The sequence below is a fragment of the Chelonoidis abingdonii genome, chromosome 2 (genome assembly GCF_003597395.2).
Source record: "Chelonoidis abingdonii isolate Lonesome George chromosome 2, CheloAbing_2.0, whole genome shotgun sequence".
Lineage (NCBI taxonomy): Eukaryota > Metazoa > Chordata > Testudines > Testudinidae > Chelonoidis > Chelonoidis abingdonii.
Window position 1 is genome coordinate 144124532 of NC_133770.1, and position 24898 is coordinate 144149429.

General features: G+C 39.9%; 1 protein-coding gene across 2 annotated transcripts in view; it reads right to left on the reverse strand.

Annotated features, from left to right (window-relative positions):
• Positions 1–24898, reverse strand: part of CDH18 (cadherin 18) — a 973183-nt gene that overhangs the window by 142168 nt on the left and 806117 nt on the right. For both annotated transcript variants that reach the window (XM_075062696.1, XM_075062695.1), the window contains one exon: positions 1148–1315. In XM_075062696.1, coding sequence (XP_074918797.1) covers positions 1148–1315 — 168 coding nt within the window. The remainder of the gene's footprint in view (positions 1–1147; positions 1316–24898) is intronic.

The window sequence follows — 24898 nt, forward strand, 5'->3', positions numbered from 1 at the left end:
CAATCAAAAGTAGATTTAGTCATGCAATTTTGGTCTGAAAAGTCTCTTAAATTCTTTTTTCTGGTATTTATTTTTGGCATACTCTGAAGTCTTAGACTACAACTCCTGTTTCAGAATTCTAAATATATATGCTGTGTGTCAATACATTTCCTATTCGTTATTTGATTGTGACCTTGTATGCACTTGCAGTTACATGTAGCTACACACCAAGGTGAAAGGCAGGCTGTGCCCACACTCATTGTGGTTTATATTACATGCAGCAGTGAATGGTTCTGGCAGGGGGAGGCAGAAGGGGTGGAGGAAGGCTCCAGCACAGGGTGGCACTGGAGCACTATACTGATAAAAATAAGCACTGCTTGGGTGTTTAGAAAGCTATGTAGAGTATATACATTAGATGCTCAAGCAGGTAGGGCCCCTTACTCTACTCACCTTAGCAGTGCCTCATCATCTACACTGCTATTTATATCCATGCTAGCTAAGCGTGCAGTGTCTGTCCTCTACATGACGCCATAAGTGAAGAGTTACACTAAGAAATTCTTACTACATGAACATTCTGCATAACTTGCGATGTGCAAGCATTTGGTTTTTGACATTTAGTATCCACACTTAACTTACTTTGGAAAAAGGCAGGATTTACTGTACAACACCAACACTAATACTATCATGCTTTGAACTATTGTTTTTCATATCAAAAGTGATTTATTAATTTTGTGTATGTGTGTGAGAGATAGAGAGAGCATTGGGGTGGGGGGGCATGTACATGCTGGATTAAATTTATAATTCCCTCCCTGTCATGGGAACAATACAATTAGCTTAGTAAATCCATACAGTATTATCACGTAATTACATTCCAAAATGGATGGAGCAGAACCCACAGTAGAGTTCTTATGTTTTCCCTATTACTATTGTGTTAATAGTAGTAGTATATGTAAAGGGTTCATGGTTGGCTTCTGTGCTGGAACTGTATCACATCCTCACACACTATCCCACATGAAAGAGGTGAAAAATAAAACCCCATAAAACATAACTTTTTGTGTCCCCTCTCCACCTGCAATTTGAACAGTGATTGATTTTCATTAATATGTCACTTCCAACCCTAAAAATTAATGTGGCTTTTCAAATGAAATACATATTGAACTTTACATACTCTGAGGAAACCTGGGTGGATTGTCGTTGACATCAGTGAGTGTGATATTTACAGTTGTTGACCCTGATAGCCCTCCGACCTGCCCAGCCATATCTTTGGCTTGAATGACAACAGAATAGTGCTCTCTGGCTTCCCTGTCCATGTTATGCAAGGCGGTTCTGATGACTCCTGTGATGCAAAGAAAAACAAAAGAAACACCAGTGTTAGCATTTCTGAACAATGGTCAAGGGTAGACATCTACAGAGCCTGTGTTATCAACAGAGGTGGGACTTCTACGTCTCAATTGATTAGACTCTTCCAATTGGTATGCATACTTCCACCTTTTCATGTTCTCTGTATCTATAAATATCTCCTGTGTGTTCCATTCTATGCATCCGAAGAAGTGAGCTGTAGCCTATGAAAGCTTATGCTGAAATAAATTTGTTAGTCTTTAAGGTGCCACAAGTACTCCTGTTCTTTTTGCGGATACAGACTAACACAGCTACTACTCTGAACCCTGTCTTTATAACAAAAATAAACCATTTTTAATTGAATTTCTGATTTCTAACCAACAGACTGGAAGTCTCTTGTGTCAAGATAACCAAAGAAAATGGGTTACATAATGTGTTGTGGAGAAATGTTCTTGAGAACTGCATTGTTTTCTAAAACATCTAATATAATTGTGGTAGCATTTGCTAGACAGACAGGTTGCTTGAGGATATGTAGAAATTAAAAACACCCCATATTAAAATAAAATGTAATAATATATCAATAAATAATTACTTCAATTCATGTAACATAGAAAGACCTCAAGGTACATTGCCAAAAGGACAATGTTTTATCTTATTTGTTAATTGCTTAAGTAGTAGTTTAATTGAAATATTAATGAATATGCATTCATGCTCCACAAGAGAAGTCTCAAATTCCACTATCTGGTAGCCATACAAAAATAATCTTTTGTTTTTCCACATAAAGTTTGGCACTATTCTGAAAAGTGACTTTGAAATTGGCACCCTCTTATTTAAGATGCCTTGATCTGCTCCCTGTATCCATTCACAGTTATAAACAGTTGACCTTAGTGAGAAGAATGCATTTTTGCTGCTTTTTGACTCCTGTTTAGCCCAGCAGAGCCAATAGAGCTAGAAATGAGTGAACAAAAGATTCTATTTAATTTTACACATCATCAGCAGAAATGTTTACTAACTTCCAATATCTTCAAGCACACTGATGACAATAGGGTTGTGCAGGTATCACATAAGGCATGACCAATATTACTTTTGTCACTGGTGATACGTTTAATAGAATAACCCAGCTATGTCCTCTGAGCCCAGACTGAGTTTACAAGGTTGGCAGTCACGAATACCCCTGCTCCCCCAACACATTATTATTTGTCAGTGTGGAGCATTTCACACATAAATGGAACTGCAGGAGTCCCTTCCCAGAGCAGAGTCCCACTTTAAGATTAAGAATTACAAAAGGATTTGTAAGGGCATTTTGAAACATATTGTTAAATAGAAATAGAAAGTGAAAACTACCACTGTCAAAGCTTCCTTTAAAAAATGCGTGAAAGACTAAACTTGTTAAAATAAAACTGTCCTGATATGATAACTGTTGCTTCTTTGCAAATTTAAATCATTTGATAGCCATGCAGAAGAACAGACAGAGATATAACAACAAATGCATCAATGGGTGCGGGAACTTGATGAGGCTGGCAGTGAAAGGGGGGAGGGAGTCCTAGAGGAAGGGAGACATTCACCATGGGATAATAGATAGCTCCTTCCCCTGGGAGTCTCTGGCATCCATTGGCCAGCTGCAGGAGACAGGTGCTGATGCGTCAGGATTTCCCAGCTCTGAGGATGTAACTTGACATGGAGGCCACATGGAGCCTGTTTTGATTTGTTCATTCTTACTATACTAACTAGAAAATAAACTTCACATGGATAACCTGTCTAGACTCAATGAACCAAATATAACCTAATTTTTAACTATTTGCGAAGCCTCTGACCTGCTGCATGCCAACACATTCAATGTGTGTACACAGGGAAAATTCTTCAGGATAGTTTGAGAGAATATCATAATAACTTTAAAAAAATGGTTGTTGTTTTATATAGTTCTTATAAATACAGCTGTAGCTTAGTGTTCTTAAAAAACCCTGATCTATAGGCTTAATTCTGCACAGCTGTAATTAAACGAGCAGATTTTACTCATGCAAGTAACCACACTGAAGATGAGATTACTTGTGTGAGTAAAGGTTACTCATACAAGTAAGTGTTTTTGGGCTTGGATCCTAGATACACTTAAACTGAAAGTAGGGCTGGCTTAGACATAAAAGCATCACCTGCAGTCTACAGCAAGCTTCCACATCACAGGTGTTTCAGCCCAGTAGGGAATGGCTGAAATGTCAATATGATCTTAATTGTGCATGCTCCAGTGACGTGTGAGGTGGAGTATGAGCTACGTTGTGATGTCTGACAGCTCTGCGATGAGAATCACTCTGCTTCATTCCCGAATGTTTCCCCTGGCTGGTACAGAGCAAAGTGTTCTCCTTCTGCTTTCTGAAACCTCCGTCATCCACTTGCTAGTTTCCTAATTCTTTCTAGAAACATACAAATGAGTTCTGAGAACAATGAGCCAGACCCTCCACTGGAGTAAACTGATATAGCACCCCTGAGATTAATGAATCTATTTATGGCACTTTATGCCAAATGAGGATCAGGATCATTATCTATTCCTCTTACAGTCCTATATGTATCACTAGCACACGGCCCAGTCCAGGGAGTTTATGGTAGCTTTGCAAGATTAGCTCAAACTGGCCCTATTTGAAACAATACAAATTCCACTTTCAAAATGAAGGCTATGTCATTTTCCTTGCCACTAGATTCCATAGACTGGCACACAGCTAAGCAAAACACACAACATATTTCCAGAAAGGGTTAAGCATGGTTATGTAACATTAAAACACATGCAACTTTACTCATTTGATACTTCATTACCAACTCTAAACTTTTAAAAGGTCGGTGAATCTTTAGAGAACAGGGCTGGCTCCAGGCACCAGTAGAGGAAGCAGGTGCTTGGTGGGGTCAATGCAAAGGGGCGGCACGTCCGGGTCTTCAGTGGCAATTCGGCAGTGGGTCCCTCAGTCCCTCTTGGAGGGAAGGACTCAGAGGCCGCCGAATTGTCGCTGAAGAATGAAGTGGTGCGGTAGAGCAGCTGCTGAAGTGTTGCTGATTGCGGCTTTTCTTTTTTTCCTTCGCTGCTTGGGGCGGCAAAAAAGCTGGAGCTGGCCCTGTTTGAGAATATCTAAGTACTATACCGTTTCAACAGAACTTGGAGCAATGAATTTGTGACATTCTATACCTTGGGGGAGCATCCTGTAACCCCCATATTCCTCATTTCTATAGAACTGTGATCTTACATATAAAGCATGCCTTGTAAGGTATCAGGGAAATGGTTATGATCTGCTGAAATGATCCAGATATGTATATCATTAACACATATGAAGTTACGAGAATTGAGTGGTATGGTTGTCACTAAAACATGCTGTAATTTGGGGAATCAGCCAGGTATTACCTCCCCAGAGGCAACAGCAAGGAAAGTAACCAAATGGGGTATCAATCAATCCATCAACAACTGTTGTCCAGGAAGGGAGCTACAATGCAATAACTCACCCACATAAGGTCACACCAGGGGAATTGCTCAACCTTGCTTGGAGACTCAGCAATGCCCCCCAAACATGCCTGGATTTGTGTTTTCTAAGCACATGAACTGAGAGCATAAAACAGACACACAGGTTGTATGCTGGCCCTTCTCCTGCCCCCACCTACTCTGCAAGCAACTAAGACAGGACTCCAACAGAGGAAATTGGCCCACCTTTCCAGAACAAACCTGTATATTAAGGACTGCAATATCTAACAGGGTGAGAAAAACTGCTTAATCTAGATGCTGCCCAGTCTAATAGGGTTGAGAGTTTAGACTGTGTGCATATATTTTATTTCTTTTGATAACTAACTCTGACTTTTTGCCTATCACTTAACACCACTTAAAATCTAATTCTTATACTCAATACATTTGTTTAATTATTTATCTTTACCAGTGAGTTTGTATGAAGTGTGGGGCAAATCTGCTCAGGTTTTGCAAAGGCTGGTGTATGTCTACTTTCCATTGTTAAAGTGATGAAATAATTAATAAATTTGCAATGCCCGTCTGGAGCAATACAAGATGGTAGATCCCTGGGGAACAGTGCTGGATACTGGGGAGGGGATTGTGCTGGTGCCTTTCTCTGTGTGATACATGACTGGCTCTGGGAGCAATCATGCAATCTAGCTGGATGTGGGACTCCACAGGCTGTTGTGCTGAGTGATCACAGCGCCTAGAAGGGCTAGCTGCTTGTCACTAGCAAAGCATTGCGAGAGACAGCCCAGGTTGGATTGAATTCAGAGGGTACAGCGGCACTACAGTCCCAGGCTGCACCCCAGGGATCCTGTCACAGTATGTTTAAACAGGAAACCATATGAAAATTTGTGATTTTAACTCAGTAAAGCTTTGAATTTCTAGGTTCATTCTCAGCAGCAAATTAAGGTTCTGGAATTGCACACACCAGAGCCAAAGGAAGTTTGCATGACACTTCTCACTAAAATAGAAACATTTGTATCATTCCAAATCATTTGTGTTTTTTTCAGGGTGATCTGTTTACAAATACAGTTTTCCCTCAGATTCTCAGAACATTTCAAAAATAAATATCTAACCCCAATTTATATGTAATTACTAGAACTTGTCAAAGAAATTTTGATGGAACCACATTCAGTCAGAATATGTAGATCTGTAAAAATTGAATGTTTTGTGACATCAGATTGATTTTGCCTAATTCATTTTTTGGAAGAAAACTTGGGAGCAGGGGGGTGGAATCCTAACAGTATTGCAACTTCCCATTTCAACATTTCCAGAATAGAAAATTTTGATTTTACATTTGGAAATTACTTCAGTCTGCATTTTTTATTTTGCATTATATTATCTATTATAATTAGATTATTTATTATCTATTTTTTAAAGTCAAATTCAAAACAAAATGTTTCAATCAACACAAAACAAACTATTAGGGCTATCAATTAATCACAGTTAATGAATGCGATTAACTAAAAAAATTAATCGTGATTAAAAAAATCAATCTGCTTTTTTAATCGCATTGTTAAAAAATAAAATACTAATTGAAATTTATTAAATATTTTGGATGTTTTTCTACATTTTCATACATGTGATATTCTGTGTTGGATTGAAATCAAAGTGCAAATATTTTTATTACAAATATTTTCACTGTAAAAAGGATAAACAAAAGAATTAGTATTTTTCATTTCACCTCATACAAGTATTATAGTGCAATCTCTTTGTTGTGAAAGTGCAATTTACAAAGCTAGATTTTTTTTGTTATATAAATTCAGTCAAAAACAAAACAATGTAAAACTTCAGAGCCTACAAGTCCACTCAGTCCTACTTCTTGTTCAGTCAATCGCTAAGACAAACAAGTTTGTTTACGTTTACAGGAGATAATGCTGCCCTCTTATTATTTACAATGTCACCAGAAAGTGAGAACAGGCATTTGCATGGCACTTTTGTAGCCGACATTGCAAGGTATGTACGTGCCAGACATGTTAAACATCTGTATGCCCTTTCATGCGTTGGCCACCATTCTAAGATGACGTGCTTCCATGCTGATGATGCTCGTTAAAAAATAATGCATTAATTAAATTTGTGACTGAACTCCTAGTGGGAAAATTGTATGCTCCCTGCTTGGTTTTACCTACATGTGTATTTGCCATACATTTCATGTTGTAGCAGTCTCGGGTGATGACCCAGCACATATTGTTCATTTTAAGAACACTTTCACTTCAGATTTCATAAAATGCAAAGAAGGTACCAATGTGAGATTTCTAAAGAGAGCTACAGTGTTTGACCCAAGGTTTAAGAAAAGTGCCTTCCAAAATCTGAGAGGGACGAGGTGTGGATCGTGTTCTTAGAAGTATTAAAAGAGCAATACTCCTATGTGGAAACTACAGAACCCAAACCACCCAAAAAGAAAATCAATTTTCTGCTGGTGGCATCTGACTCAGATGATAAAAATGAACATGCACTGCTTTGTATTGTTTTTGAGCAGAACCCGTCACCAGCATTGATGCATGTCCACTGGAATGGTGCTTGAAGCATGAAGGGACATATGAATCTTTAGCACATCTAGCACATCAATATCTTGCAACGCCAGTTACAACAGTGTCATGAGAACAACTGTTCTTACTTTCAGGTGATGTAAACAAGAAGTGTGCAGCATTATCTCCTGTAAATGTAAACAAACTTGTTTGTCTGAGTGATTGGCTGAACAAGAAGTAGAACGGAGTGGACTTGTAGGCTCTAAAATTTTACATTGTTTTACTTTTGCATGCCATTTTTTTACATAATTCTACATCTGTTAGTTAAATTTTCATGATAAAGAGATTACATTACAGTACTTGTATTTGGTGAATTGAAAAATACTATTTCTTTTGTTGTTGTTTTTTTACAGTGCAAATACTTGTAATCAAAAATATAAAGTGAGCACTGTACACTTTGTATTCTTTGTTGTAATTGAAATAAATATATATTTAAAATATAGAAAATATCCAAAATATTTAAATAAAAGGTATTCTATTATTGTTTAACAGTGTGATTAATCACGATTATTTTTATAACCACACGGTTAATCATGATTAATTTTTTAATCGCGACAGCCATACCAATAACAAATTTTTTCATTTTTCATTCCATTTTGAAATAAAGACAACATTTTGAAATCTCAAAATCCAACACAAAAAGGAACTTCTCTCCTGTGCACAGGTAAAACATAAGAACATAAGAAGGGCTATACTGGGTCAGACCAAAGGTCCATCTAGCCCAGTATTCTGTCTTCCGACAGTGGCCAATGCCAGGTGCTTCAAAGGGAATGAGTAGAACAGGTAATCATTAAGTGATTCATCCCCTGTTGCCCATTCCCAGCTTCTGGCAAACAGAGGCTAGGGACACCTTAGAGTACGGTTTTGCATCCTTGCCCATCCTGGCTAATAGCCATTGATGGACCTATCCTCCATGAATTTATCTAGTTCCTTTTAGAACCTTGTTATAATCTTGACCTTCACATCATCCTCTGCTAAAGAGTTCCACAGATTGACTGAGCAGTGTGTGAAGAAATATGTCCATTTGTTTTAAACCTGCTGCCTATTAATTTCATTTGGTGACCCCCTACTTCTTTCCTTATGAGGAGTAAATAACACTTCCTTATTTACTTTCTTCACAGCAGTCATGATTTTATAAACCACTATTATATCCCCCCTTAGTCATCTCTTTTCCAAGCTGACAAGTCCCAGTCTTATTAATCTCTCCTCATGTGGAAGCTGTTCCATATGCCTAATAATTTTTATTGCCTATTTCTGTACCTTTTCCAATTCCAGTGTGTCTTTTTTTGAGAAGGGGCAAACAGATCTAAATGCAGTATTCAAGTTGTGGGTGTACCATAGGTTTATATAGAGGAAATATGATATTTTCTGTCTTGTTACCTATCCCTTCCTAATAATTCCCAACATTCCCAGCTGCTGCACATTCAGTGGATGTTTTCAGAGATCTTGGAGTTAGTGGATAAATCTCTTTCTTGAGAGGTACCACCTAATTTAGACCTCATCATTTTACATGTATAGTTGGAATTATATTTTCCAATATTCATTACTTTACATTTATCAACCCTGAATTTTATTGAGCATTGAATTGAACAGTATAATCGAGTAATTATAACACAAAGAATATTAACCTCTCTCAAGTGTCAAGAAAAAAGTTACATGAACTGTGAGGTGGAGGAAATTTGTACCCTAAACACATTCAGAAACCAAGAATAATGCTTTAATATTTTAGGACAAAAATATTTAAAATCAAGTATCATGAAAAAAGTTATACTCACTGTGCTGTTGGGGACTTGTGTCCCCAAATTCATTCAGAAATCAAGAACAGTTCTTTAATCTGTTTGGTAAAAAAACAAACAAACAAAAAAAACCCCAAAACCCAACAACTTTATTTAACGAGCAAATTGAAAGAAATTATTAGCAAATTGAAAGAATTAGCAGGGTGATTGTATATATAGAGCCCTGCACAGATAAAAAAATTGGATCTGCATCCAATCCATGATAATTAACTTGTATCCGATCCACACTTCACCTTTTATATGTATGTGTATGCGTACCTGCACCAGCATCTATCTCACTGTTAGAGCCCTGTGTGGATAAAAAAAATGTGGATCCACATCCGCTCTGCGATCTGCAAGGATGCTAAACAATACAACCGAATTTGGCTCCGTGGATGCAGATATCTGTGAATATAAAGTGGAATCCAGGCATTTGCAGTGTTTTATTTATACAGCAACAACTGTCACTGCAATGCATTATCTATTAGCATATGCAATGTCCTAAAGTAGCATATTTGGAGGGCCAATAGTTCATGAGTTATCGCAACATATATCCCATGTGGTATATTATGCCATGGATGCGCTGAGGGTTAAATTGGCAAATTTTAACTAACATTATGACAGTTCTGAGAATGTCTAAGCAATTTCTCTATATAGAAAATAAGTCCTTCTCATTCACAATTTCTTCTTGCTTCTTCCTTAATCCTAGGTGGCACTGCACTGGCTCTCCCACTTTGGCTAGTGAATAGCAATGTGTGGAGCCAATGATCTGCCTATTGACTACCTCTTCCTGAGAATCTCCCATCTGTCTTTTCTTGGGAGCAAATAAATAGGCAAGCGGTTCTGCTTGTTCCTTAATGCTTGAGTCCAAAGTCTAGGGAAGTCATTGCAGAGATTAAAAGGTTGGGGTTTTTTTACTCCCTCTTACTTGCTTGCCTGGGTATGTTGTCTGAGGTTATATCCAGTGCGAAAAGATTTTTGAACCAGTCACTTAAAATATATACTTAAATTGCATAAATATATATATAGAACATGCATATTAAAATTAGGGTAATATTTTGGCAACAAGTTATATTTTTCTTTCTTGCATAGATGTAACCTGTAGACAACAACCAACCAACCAAACAAGATTCTTAGAGAATTGCAAGTGGAGCACACATTGCTATTGATAGGCATGTCATCTGAAAAGAATAAACCAAGTTTTTTCTTTCCACATTCTTAACACAAAAGGCTTGTAGCTAATAGAAACTAACTAGGAATACTCATTTCCCTTTAGCAGTTACTCTTATTTGCCACATGGAAGTGCAATCTTTGCATGTGAAATATTTTATTTTGTTGCTGGAATATGAAGCTGACCAAGCAGAGGGGTTCAAACCAGCCCACTTTGACACCACTTAAGCTCCTGTGCAATTAGTACTTTAGCTTCTAGCACTGTCAGTCAGATAACAATCATATGTGCTAAATTCAAAATATATATTTTAAATGTCCATTTTATACACTGATTATGCATGGAATTTTGACTAATTACTGAAGAAAGAAAAAGTGCTACCGAAAGCATTGGAATATGATAATTTCATTAGTATCATCTTTTCTCAGTGGATGAAAGTTGTATTTCTGCAACTGTTTTGATTTAAGAATATCAGGATAGGTTTTTAGATTCATTTTCTGATAGCTTATTATTTTAATGGACTGTCATAAGCATATTATTATGAATTTCTAAATATGAAAATACAACAACTTTTAAGGAGGTCATCACATCCCTTTTTTGTATTATTGCTGCCTTTTTAGGGTAACTAGTGAAGAAGCACAAGCTCTGAAACTTAAAATTAAAGCTAGAAAACTGTAGCTTCCTAAAGTTTGGATTCAAGTTTTTTGTTCAGCTTTAATTATAAAGATATGAATAATCCAGAAATTGAGATTTTAGTCCCAGTTCAGTCTGTGAATGCTTCCAAAATGTTTGGATTCAAACTTTTCATTCAAGTCCCTCTCTAGATAAAACATATCTTGCATTGTGCTCCTTGCGGAGATTACACAAGTCAGCCATGAAACTAGATCTGACAAAACAGCCTAGAAAATGTAATAGAACCGATAATGCTCCCTCATGTAGCGGTCAAATTTCTGTTACATTAAAGATTGTGGTGTTAATGGACACTGCCTATGTGTGTAGAAGGGAGAATTTTCCTCTTTAGAGCAAATTATTGCAGAAATATTTTAATTATCTTTCACAGACTTCACAATTCAGTGAGTACTAAAGTAGAATACTTTTTCAAATTAAATCAAGTTAATTCAGCTAGAATGGTGTTATAAGGAAACTGAAGGGAAAAATCAGTCATGATTTGTCATTAATAATGAAAGCCTTGCCAAGAAGGCTTCTGAATAGCAGCCAGAACGACAAAATCACAAAAACCTCATGCACGAGCCTTCCAAAAGCAATAATATCTATTGATTGAAGGAAGCCTTCACTGGTAGAGTGGAAAGACCTAACCACAATAATTTCTTCTGGATGCCAAATGTAATCACAATATATTCAACACTTTTTTAATGGCGAGCTAACAACGTGCATAAAATGCAGTATATGCTGCCAATGCTACTTGCCAGTGAACAGAAAGGAAAACCTAATCTGTCATGTACAGTGGCTGCAAACTCAAGAACTGTCTGTTACAGAACTACCATAGCAATAGGACAAATTAGCTAGCCAAAAAAACCTGACGTTCTTCCTACTGTCCATAGTTAAAGAAGCTGTAAGATGGATGCCAGGTTTCTTGGTTCTTCAGTTGGTGTTTACATCCACATTTTAAAAATATTCTTTTTTCCTCTCTGACTCCTGTAGCTGGTTGAATCAGCAGGATCCTATTACCTGCAGATTGCTTTTTTGCTGAGCTGTTGTAGCTGTCCCATTCCCCGCAAATTGCTGTCTGAGTGCTGCTTCCCAATCACAGTGATACTGAGGGGATTCTGCCTGGGTCTCTGGCGTCTGCTGATTGCAGGTTCACAGCACGGTGACTGTGCTCACTTTTGAAAATATTACCCTTTGACTTCGGCTCACTGACCTGTTTTGAACTAATTGACTAATTTAGCAACCAAAAAAAACATATGCACTCTCCAGTGCAAACCAATTTATCTCATAACATACCAAGTTTTAAACACACTGTAAAAATCTAAAACTTTCTATATATTTTTTTTTAAAAAAAGAAGTGATATTCTGTGCAAAATACATGAATGGCCCGAAGCTGAGCGTGTATTCTGAAGAAAATGATGTTACGCTGATAAACTCTCTCAGCATCTGGCCCTAAATAGGCTCAATTCTATGATCAGGTACAACTCTTATAGACTTCAGTGGGATTGTCTGTATGTAACTGAGGGCAGAAAGCTGGTTCTTTAAATGCTTTTCACTCCGCTTATGGGGAGGGATGAATTGAGTCTGAGAAAAGAAATGTCATGATGCAGTGTGTGCAGGAGCAAGGAGCACAACGATCCCTATAGGGATACAATAGACATAAGTGCTTTATTAGCGATAATCTTCAAGTGACACAGATAGTAAATGCTATTTCTAGGTTCTGCAAGCGGTAGGGCAGTATTTAAGTGCGTTGCAACACAATAAGAACCAGATTCCATAATGACAAGATCTAGAACAGGCATGGGCAAACTTTTTTGCCTGCGGGCTGCATTTGGTTTCAGAAATTATATGGAGGGCCAATTAGGGGAGGCTATGCCTACCCAAATAGCCAGATGTGGCCCAGCTCCCGCCCCCTAGCCGACACCCCCGCCCACTTCTCACCCCCTGATGGCATCCCATCCAACCACTTCTTCTCCCTGACCGCCCCTGGAACCCCTGCGCTGATTCAACCCCCCTGTTCCCCGACCTCAGACCACCCTCATGCCATCCACACCCTGAACTCCCCTGCCCTCTATCCAAGCCCTTCCCCACCCTCCTACTCTTTACCAAGCTGCCTGGAGCCCTTGTGGCTGGCGACTGAGGCTGTGGGAGAGGGAGGACAGTGGAGGAGGGGCCGGGTGTGAACCTCTCAGGCCAGGAGTTCAAGGGCTGGGCAGGAGGGTCCTGTGGGTCGGATTTGGCCCATGGGCCGTAGTTTGCCCACCTCTGGTCTAGAAGAATGGTCATTGAGCTGGGAGCCAAGACTACAAGCTGTTTCTGATAAGCCAATATTGTCCCACAGTTCTTTAGATGTTTCCTGAATTTCAGAAAAGACCTTTTAATACCCTGTTAGTAGAGTGGTGCCAGGGAAAGGTGGGCAACATCATCACTGGTCATCAGTAGCTTGGCTATTTTTTTCCTATGAGATGAAGGGATTAACACTCACCTTCTGACACAAAGTTATTAGAGATAGGATTTTGGACTCAGGCATGTTTCAGATAAATCTTCTGAATTTATTCAAACTCTCAGGAAATCTAAGATGGGGAAGGAAGTAAAAATAGAGTTGCATTTAGCAATACCCCCAGGCCTTTAACAGATGTACTGAGGCCCCTATGTGTAATTTTAGAAGTTATCCTGATGCATCTGCAATTAACAAGTAATCGTCTAAAAGGATTAACATCTTTAGGCCTAAAGATCTTAAAAGGTGAATTCCAGGTCTTATTATTCCTAAACACCTTTAATAGCTCTGGAACTGCACAGAGACCAAATATTGCGACCCTCCCCCAATCCATAACTCCCTTCCAAGCAACCTTTTCAAAGTGATTTTCTTGCTCTAACTGGTCTCTTCATTGATTTCTCTTCTTTTCAGTGTCAATCAAGCTGCTCTGTCGTTACGGAATTGTTCAGAGGTCTGAGATATAAGTACTGGATGATAATCACCTGAGGATTTAGTGTCAGCAAAATAAGTTTAGCTCCGACAAATCCCTGTTTGAACTGCTTTCAGACCCCCTCTCTCCTAAATTTCTTCCTCTAGTATTAAAGATTTACCTTGACTTAAATTTATCTGTGGTCATGACACCCTTCAGACTGGACTGACGGTCAAATATATTACTACTTCTAGCAGTGACATACAACGTGCTGGCTTTATGTGCTTGTGTGTGTGCATGACAACGTGACACTCTTCACAATGGGTGCGTGGTACCAGCAACTCTCTCGGCAGTGGCAGATTTAAAACCTCTGACAGGGACTGCAAAGTAACTACTGTGAAACGTCTGATATGATGATGCTCGTTTGGCTTGCATACCAACATCTAGTAACTTCATACCTCCAACTTGTAACCCAGAAGGTGTAGTGGGTGAGAAAGGTCTTTGGCTAAAAATGACCTGGGGCTTTTGTATTCTTTATGTTGCCTTGGGATGACTATCTGACTTCTTAATCAGCTCTGTGTAACTCTACCCTAACCGGTCAGAGACTGAAAAGTTGTGAAATCCCTGTGTTTTGGGAATGGCCTTACCTAGTTCTGTAATCTAGAATCTGCTGTGACTCCAGTCACATAGCAGAAGATATGCCTTCCAACAGGAACAGACTATTGTCATGTTATCATTTTGTATTGCATTATTTGAATATGTCCCATTTCTCAGTATTTTGTTTCACTCCTTGCAATCCAGGTTACGGAATGAGAGGCCCTGGCAGCACACTGAGGGCGTTTGTTATTCCCCTGGAATTCCTTTCATGAAGGCCCCAGCATAGGAGTTTTAACAATAGCTGCAAAGAGCCTTACCATAATGACTCTTTACACACATGGAGGAAGCTAAATACAGAGAAAGAACTGAGGAAGTTCCATTAGAAAGGCCCTTATTGAAGTTTCCTCCAGCCCACATCATATATAACCACACCTGAATCCACTCTTGCTATGTTTGCTAGTGAGAGCAAGCTATAGGTCACTTCACTTTATGCCAATATTTTCTCCATCATGGGGAGCTCTCCCAAATTGCTGTCCCGGTCCAGACACTCTGAAGACCTTTTGGCTGCAATATCTTGTAGTTTAAGATACAAAATGTTTCCACAGTTGTTCTCCCTGACTTCAATACTGGTAAGCTCCTAACTCTCTCCAGAACAGAGATCACTTCAGCACTTTTGGCAGCACTTACTGGCAGCACTTGCTTGTGGTTGTGGTCTGAGTCAGTGGGGTTTCTCTCAGGAGAAAAATCTGGGTGGGAACAGAAATGGTTTAATATTCAGATCCTATAAGCTGGACAATCAACTTCTAGGAGCACCATAGCCTTGAAGGCTTCATACCATGGGAAAAGATCTTCCCTGAGTGATGGACAGTCGACTGGGCCTGCAGTGATATGGTGTCCCTGCTATGTTTAATTCTATTGCTGCCTAGATGACTGAGGCCCTGGGTGAACAAATATCTACCTCTTTTCAAAATTCTCTCCAAGCTCCTTCATAACAGATTCATAACACCAGGCAGGCAGGCTGAACTAGAGTGAATGATTGTGCAGGGATGGGGGAGAGGGGAGGTTAAAGCTAAGGAAATCATCATTATAGGCTCCTTCTTCAGATAAATGATTTTTTCCCCTATAGGTCTGTATAGTTCCATAGCATTTGGTGAGAAGAAACAACTCTATGCAACTTGAGATGAAAGTGGTGGGGGAGATGAAAATGGTTGCCCTGGGTAAGACCCTTAGATAGTGGGAGCAGATTCAAATTCTTCACCACAAGGAATCTTATCCACAAAACAGAATTCTTGTTGGATGGTGTAGTGAGGCGGTGGGATACCCCACAGCCCCGCTGAGGGATGAACCTCCCCTAACACCAATGTGGGCAGAGTCACTGGGTCTTGTGCCCACCTCTCAGAGGTCACGGCGCAGAACTGGAAGTATAAAAGCTCACCGGCAGAGTTCAGTTGGGAACTAGCCACCGGAGAGGCCAGACTTCTGTGACCAAGCTCCCTCTGGGGAGACAGCAGAAGGCCGTGGCCGGGCCTGATGTCGCACCAGGCCAGCCAAGCCTACCCTTCGCTCATTACACCAAGGAGGACTGGCCAAGACTACCCTGCTCCAGCTACCCCGAGAAGGAATCAAGCCCGCTACCCTGAGGGGGAGCCAAGCCTGCCTCTTGCCAGCTACTCCGAGGAGGAGCCGAGCCTACTATCCGCTAACTTCCTAGAGGAACCAATGGTGTTTGAGACCACCAGCAACGCTACCATGACTCAGTACCCTACAAGGGGGAGTGTGGAAGTAGCCCGGGGGCAACCAACCCCAGTCTGGCTGCAACACTGCCAGAGCCTATGTCACTGTGTTGCAGCCAGGATCCCCACTGACCTCAGCGAGTTTCTGCCGCTGCTAGGCCCTGGACTGAGACGCAGTGGAGTGGGAGGGCCTGCATCCCCCATGCCACCCACTCCTTGGGTGGCAGACCCCCCTTTTACCTGGCCAGGAGAGGCAAGGACCTCCTGCTATGTGAACTATTGACTCAGCCTCTGTTTAAAGGCCTGAGTCCTAGACCGTTTGTTTGTGGCCCCGCTCTGACCTAGGGCCTGGGCTATTAGTGAACTGCTGACTCAGACCCTGCCTAAGGGCCTGAGTCCCTGACTATTTGTTTGCTGCCCTGCCCTGACCTAGGGCTGGGGCTGCTATTGAACTGATGGCTCAGCCCCTGCCCAAGGGCCTGAGTCTCTGACTGTTTGTTTGCTGCCTTGCCCTGACCTAGGGCCTGGGCTACCATTTGAACTATTGACTCAGCCCCGCTCCAAGGGCCTGAGCCCCTAACTGAGTGTGCGGTGAGGGATGAACCATAGCAAAGCCCCCCTACAGATGGCAAATGTAAAGGTACAGGTGAAGAATCAAATGTGAAACAAGAGCGGTGTTATTCCCCACTTGTAGCAGGAAGAGGACCTTTGGGCCTCAAAGGGTGGGAAATTAACATACATATACTTTCCTAAAAAGATACATATCATTCCTAAAATACATATCTTTCCTAAAACGTGAGGCTGGACAGTTCAGCTACTATTTGAAAAGAAGCCAGCATCCTGCTATTGTCACTATTCAGGTAGTTGGCAATTCCTTCACGTGGCCAGAGTCTGCACAATACCAAAATTAGGATGAAACATATATTTTTTTAAATTAGATTGACAGTCGTACCAAGACAAGCTCTGAAAATAGTGGCATTATTGATTTTCAGGAGCACATAATCATTCCAACAAAAACTCTCTGCCACTTACCCAACCTCACAAAGGCTGTTAATTCAATCTCTAGGGCCTCAATCAAACCGACAAAAAGCAGGAAAAGTCACATAAAGCTGCTACTTGTCCCATCCATAATGCCTGCTGCTGTTCCATTTATTACTTCCTTTACAATAGCTGGAGCTAAGGATGGAGCTGCAGCCTTAACTTTGCATTTCCTATTTATCATTTTAAGTAGGATTCTTATGCCAATTAAATTTACCTTTTTGTCTTTAATGGTTATTTGATTTGAATGTCTTTAATAATTATTTAATGATTATTTGTCTTTAATGATGTAAACAATCGGAGATAATTAATGTGGTTGCCTGTGTTGTTACATAACATTGGAGTTTCAACAGACAGCAGATCATCTTAATGAGAGGGCCAAAATAAGAAACTATGCATCAGAATGGAACATTTACATGGGGTCCGACTGGATAATAGACATGAAAACTGACAGAAAAAAAAAGCATTCAGGAGAATACTTCCACTTTATCTTCACCTTTACTCCACTTCAATTCAGTTTGATTTACTGATCTGTTTACATTGCAGTGCTTTGACATATAAAATGTCAGTCTCTATGTATTGCCAGGGAGACAGCAAGCTTTAGCAGCAGATCATTATGTTCCTTCCTATCTATGCCACAGATTCACTATGTGCCTTTGAAAATGTCTCTTAAGCTCAGCACCTCATTTACATATCTCTTAAATGACCTAATGGTTAGCTACTTCATGTAGTATGGGGAGATTTAAGTAATGTTTGCAAAGCATTTAGTCCCCAATCCTGAGACTCACTTGAAGTATATATGTAACTTTTGATGATTAGAGTAGTCCAACTGAAGTTAATTTGAAGATGTCTGTGGGACTACTTACATATTTAAAGGTGCATATGCGGTTAAGTGCTTTGTTAATCAGTGTCCTATAGATTCTTGGAGGAACAATACCAAACCGTGCTAAAACTGTGGACAATATTATCATTAACCAACACATCCATGGCATCCATAAGAAATGTTTTCAATTGCATGTGGTGGGCTAGGAGACTCTGTCCCATCTTGGTGGACAATAATCTTGCCTCAGGTATTCACACCTTTGTCACTTTTTAAATTTATGGAGATATACTTATCTCATAAAACTGGAAGGGTCCCTGAAAGATCATTGAGTCCAGCCTCCTGCCTTCACTAGCAGGACCAAGTACTGACTTTGCCCCAGATCCCTATGTGCCCCCCTCAAGGATTGAACTCACAACCCTAGGTTTAGCAAGCCAATGCTCCAACTACTGAGATATCCCTCTCCTTTTCTCAGCAGGACTACAGCAATGTGATTAACTTGGAAGCTTTCAGCACTTAGGCCTGGTCTACACTGGGGGCGGGGTCAATGTAAGATATGCGACTTCAGCTATGGGAATAGCATAGCTGAAGTCGACATATCTTATTTCTACTTACCTCCCATCCTCACGGTGCGGGATTGATGACTGTGGGTCCCCCCCTCAACTCCACTTCCGTCTCTCGCCCTGGTGGAATTCCAGGGTCGATGGGAGTGCATTCAGGGATCGACTTATCACGTCTAGATAAGACATGATAAATCAATCCCTGATAGATCGATCGCTACTCGCCGATCCAGCGGGTAGTGTGGATGTATCCTTAGGAAACTCCAACTAGTACAGAATGCTGCTGTGTGTCTCTTCAGCAACACAGGCTACCTTGATCATATGGAACCTGTTCTCCGCTCTCTATACTCACTTCCTGCACAATTGCAAATCAAATCAAAGGTCTTGGCTCTTATCTTCAAGGTGCTCAATGGCCTGAAATCAGAATATGTAAAAGATCACTTAAAATCCTGGGATGAAGACTGTAGTCAACAACTCTGCTCCTCGGGCACAATAGAACTCTCAACAATAAGAATAAAGGTCATCTGTGTGAAAGATAGATCCTTCTTGGGGGCTGGTAGGTGACTGTGCAGGAACTCCCCAGGATCTAAGGATTATCACACATCTTACCATCTTCCACTCCAAGTGCAAGACACATTTCTTTGACCTGCCTTCTCTTAACATAAATACACAGCAATGTACGTGTGTGTGTGTGTGTGTATAAGACACTCCATTGCATATTTTTTCCCTCTGGGGAGGAGATGAGAGAACAAACAACACATAATGGATGTTAGTCACATGGTTTAATGCAATACGGGCAGATACTCAGATACTATGATGAGTCTCAGTGCAGAATAATAACCTATATAGAATAGAATAGAAGTATGGGTGGAGAAATGCAGGACCACCTTAAACACTGCAGTCCTAATTCTGGATTTTTTTTAGTCATAGAAGTACTACTGATCTGTCTCTGCTATGGTAAAAGCTATTTCTGCAAATTCCATTGTGTCCCCCCCAAAAGATCAAGAAAACAAATATATTAATGCATCTGAAGGTTTCTTGGCTGCACTCTTGGCAAATGGTTGATTGAGTAGCCAGCTAGTATAAAATAGTAGTTTGCTACAACAGACAGAAATTCATGGCTCCTGCAGATGCTTAGAGCTGGATTTAGGAACCTTCGCTAGGTGAACACTTTTATTGTTTTCCAACACACACAAAAAAGGATGCTGTATGTTATATATGGAATGTGTAATGAAATCCCATCAATAAACTTGTGATGAGTTTGTTTAAAAATGCTGTTTTGCTTCTTAGACCCAACACCTCCAATATATTTGTCCATTAGATGACATAATAGGTAGCTATTGACTTCTGTTGAGATTCAATCAAGACTTATTGACCTGAGAGTTAAATACTGATTGTGTTGAAGACAAGATAAATCTTTATCTGAGGGTTACAATAAATCTTAAACTTGGCTGAAAACAGATGTTTGTGTTGTTTCATTGTTACATGTGCTATAGCACCAGGAAAAAAAAATAAGGCTATTAAAGTAGTGAATTGTTTTGGCTTATGTAAAAAAAAAAAGTTCTCCAACACTCTATGGTGCATTAAGAAGGCCTGGTCCTCTTCCTTCCTCCTACCCCCCATAACTCAACATATAATAAATATTTATAAGCAACATTATGGGACAAACCTTTTCAAAAGTTCCTTTTGAATTGACTAGGTGTTTTATAGTGTATGGGGTGCTGCCTTTGCCTGAACATACCATGGGTGAAAATACCATGGGAGATTTATCATTAACTTCAGTGGGACCAGGATTTCACCCCAAGTAGAGGACATGGCCAGGAGAAGGGGAAGGGATATGATGAACCAGTGGTCTGATGTGGCATGGAAATATCCTATTTCCATAAGAAAGGCAGCTAACTCATTTAAGAAACTTTATCTTTGGCATACTATAAAGCAGCTTATTACAGGGAATCATAAATACTATCATCCATCTTCCATTTGTTTCCTCTTGCTGTCTCTTTCAGATACATTCTTTCAAGCATTTGATATCAAAAGTATTAGACTTTGTTTTCTGACTTCTGATTTCAAATAGGTTACTTTTATGAGGAAATGCAGAAACGTACTGATTTATAACTTGATTACTCTCTGCCAACAGGAGTCCGTTTCTGCACTAATCTACTAATCCACACAACTTTCATACACTAGCATGAGAAAAACAGTAACATGTCTTTTCAAGCTCAGTAAATATTGCTGGTCTAATTAAATTAACAGTGAAATGAACCATCATCCCTTGAAAACTGGGACTTCCTATTTGTTCCAATCTTTTATAAGACTCTTGTTTAACAAAGCATTACTATATACTCTAGTGCTTTACATCTTCAGGGGGCTGTATTAATCCTCAGAAAACCCCCATGAGATTATTTTATAGATTGGAACAATAAGAGTAAGAAGTTTATGGCACTATTAAAAGCCCATTTAAGTCAATGAGAACCAGAACTGGCTGAAGATCAGAAATTTCAATTCCACAAGCATTTCTGGTATTTCTAAAGTTATTTTCATCCTAAATCAGGATGAAACATCAAACTATCAAGATTCTTTTCAGAGAAAAAATATCTGAAAAATTTCAGTTTAGAAATTGAAACAAGTATCATTAAGATGCTGCAGAAACGAATGCAAACAGTAAGACTGCATACTAGTTTATAATACAAAACCCAAAAGTTCTGGGGTCTGGTTCTCTGTTGGTGTAAATCAATGTACCTCTTCCAAAATGAATTGAATGATGCTGATTTACAACAGTTATGTATCTGGCCCCAAGGATTAGGAAATATTTCACTATGTTAAATGAATAGAACAGACAAAACTATCTTGGCAGCCATATTGTGTGTTATCAGTTCAGTTAGCATATATAGCAAACTTTGGAAATCTAGTCCATGCATCACCTTAGATAGATGTGGCCATTCTGTGAGGTTAACACAATATTCATTTTGATTTGACTGTATTCTTGTGTCATGGAATGAACATATAATCTTTTTCCACATCTTTCCTGAAACATGGCACCCAGACCTGGACACAATACTGCTGTTGAGGCCTTATCAGTGCATGTTATCTCATTCATGTGAGAACGATCTCTCACATGAGTAAAAGTTCCACATTCTAAAGTACAAACAATAAAACTACAACAATTGCACCATCTGAGAATCTGGCCCTTAGTTCGTAATTAAAGTTGTTTATATCATTGTCTTTTTGTTTCCCAGACTAAAATATGCCTTGTGTATACAACATGCATTTATCAACATCTTGATAGGGCACTGGACTGGGACTCAAGAAAACTGGATTCTACTCCCAGCTCAGTCACTCACTCGATGTCTGACTCTGGACAAGTCAATTCACCTCTCTGTGCCTCTTATTTTCCACATTCTATCCATCCTGTCTATATAAACCGTAAGCTGATCTGGGCAGGGGCTGTCTCTTAGTATGTGTCTGTAGAGTGACTAGCAAAATGGGGCAGTGATCATGGTCAGGGCACTAGTGATTAGTATAATATAAACAATAAGAATGACTCCAGCAGGAAATTCACTAACAACTTCTTTCCACTAAGAGGAATTTTTGTGAAGTTGCAAAATAAGGAACTGTATCTTCTGAACAAGAATTGTAAGAAGCATAGAGTTTTTGGTGTAATTAGAGCAGAATTTGAGCCCTTGAGGTTTGCTTGATATAAAATAAGCCAAACACTTCAAATGAAATCAAGTCAAAGTCAGAACAAACGTATCACATTTACTGGTGCAAATAAAGGAGTGTGTTTCTTGGGAAAGTGTGTGTGAGTAAAATGACCTCACCTTACACTAAGCAGTTGGGCTGTCGTCTGGCTTGTTGGAAAATGAGTGTGCTCCTTTAAGGACTATACTCAGTTCTGTGTTCTCCAGCCCTGGAGCACCCATGGAAAAAAAATAGCGGGTGCTTCTTAGCACCCAATGGCAGCCAAGCTCCTCTGCCTCGCCCAGCACCTCCTGCTCGCCGGCAGCTCTGCTAATCAACTCCCCCACTCAACAGCAGCAATGGCCCAGCTCATTATGAGGTCTAGGGCAATGCAGACAATTGGGTACTGGCATTCTGAAGCATACAGAATGTACATGAGACCACAGATAGGGAATTAGTGATAATTTTCTGTTCTGTTTTCATTCCAGACGCTGGCAGATAGGCCAGGCAGATGGTGGTGTGGAGCTATGAGCATTGCGTCATTTACTTGGTGCACAGGTAGACTTTCCGGTTGTCTGGAGGTTTGCAGCTGGCCCTCAGTGGTGATGCAGTCCTGAGCCAGCATGGGAGGAGACCAGGTGATGCCCCTTCCGTACACCCAAGAGTGGTCACCAGATATAATTGTGGCTCAACTCGGGGGAAATGATTTGGGAATGTGTAAAAGGGGTAGACTTCAGGATTTGAGCTAAGAAGGATTTGGGGTAGATCCTGGAATTTTTCCCAGGAGTAAAAAATTGTGTGGTTGGACATGCTGCAATGCAGAGTGTGTTGAGTTGACATGGATAGGAGGTACATGAATAGGTGTCATGGTGGAGGGAGGTCGATAGTTCTGCATCCAGCCATAGCATACATGGCACCAAATTATTAGTGAGAGTGGAGTCCACCTGTCAGACTTGGAAGGGACACGTTTTTTAGTTAATATTAAAGGATGCATTAGGAGATGTCTGGGAAACCGGCTAGTTATGGGAAGGAGGCAGCCAAGTTAATAACTGTTGGCAGATGTCCTGTGCAGGTACTCCATAGGGATGGGATACAGTGAGCAGATAACATGAATTGGTAAAGGATTTAAAGGCAGTAGTTTTTAAATGAGTGGCAAGGGGAAGGGATAATCTTATGACTGGTCTGGCAGGGAGCCAACCACATTTTTATAGCTCCCCTCAACCCTCATTAAATGGATGGGATGGGGGGGCTAAGTCCCTAGCAGAGGGTTGGCTGGGAAGCAGGATGGGTAAGGAGGAGTGATGGAAATCCCACCCAGGTATATATTGAAATGATTATGGAATTATCTGCACTGTACTCTTTTATCTGCTGGGTACTCCCAGACATTTAAGAATAATGTTGAGGCCTAATTAAACCACATACAGTGTCTCCTGTCCTTCTTCCAGCATAGCTGGATAACTCAGTTGCTCAAATGGCCAAGGAAAGTTAAAACAAAAAGGATGTAAGTACTGCTGTAATAGCTTTAATTTGCTATTAAATACTTGTGGGAATATTTTTGTTTCAGTTTTCATGTAATTCTACTTGTTACATCACAGAGAACAACTTAGTTATTAACAGACTGGCAACCCTGCAAAGGCGCTTTAACAACCAAAACAAACAACAAAACAGAAAACTTTTTAAATCGTTTCCAAAACTTAGAAAGAAATAATATTGAGAGTGCTAATGTCTAAACGGTAAACTTTACAAGTATTTTGATATGTATAAAACCTTTGTGTGGTTATCCATTACATTAATATTGCATCACTTAAGGTATTTTTTTGTGAACTGTGTTGCAGAAAGAACAGGAGTACTTGTGGCACCTTAGAGACTAACAAATTTATTTCAGCATGAGCTTTCGTGAGCTACAGCTCACTTCTCCAGATACATAGAATGGAACATACAGACAGGAGATATTTATACATACAGAGAACATGAAAAGGTGGAAGTATGCATACCAACAGGAAGAGTCTAATCAATTGAGATGAGCTATCATCAGCAGGAGAAAAAAAACTTTTGAAGTGATAATTAAGATGACCCACAGAAGGTGTGAGGAGAACTTAACATGGGGAAATAGATTCAATTAGAGTAATGACCCAACCATTCCCAGACATATGTTGTATGGTGTGTGGTTGCTGGTGAGTATTTAGTTCAGGTTGAGAGGCAACAAAGCCCGATGCCAGCTCTGTCCATATATCTATTCAAGTGACACCATCATAGGACCTAACCACATCAGACACACCATCAGGGGCTCATTCACCTGCACATCTACCAATGTGATATATGCCATCATATGCCAACAATGCCCCTCTGCCATGTACATTGGCCAAACTGGACAGTCTCTACGCAAAAGAATAAATGGACACAAATCTGACATCAGTAATCATAACATAAAAACCAGTGGGAGAACACTTCAACCTCTCTAACCACTCAGTGATAGACTTGAAGGTGGCAATTTTGCAACAAAAAAACTTCAGAAACAGACTCCAAAGAGAGACTGCTGAACTCGAATTAATATGCAAATTAGATACAATTAACTCAGGTCTCAACAGAGTCTGGGAATGGTTGGGTCATTACACTAATTGAATCTATTTC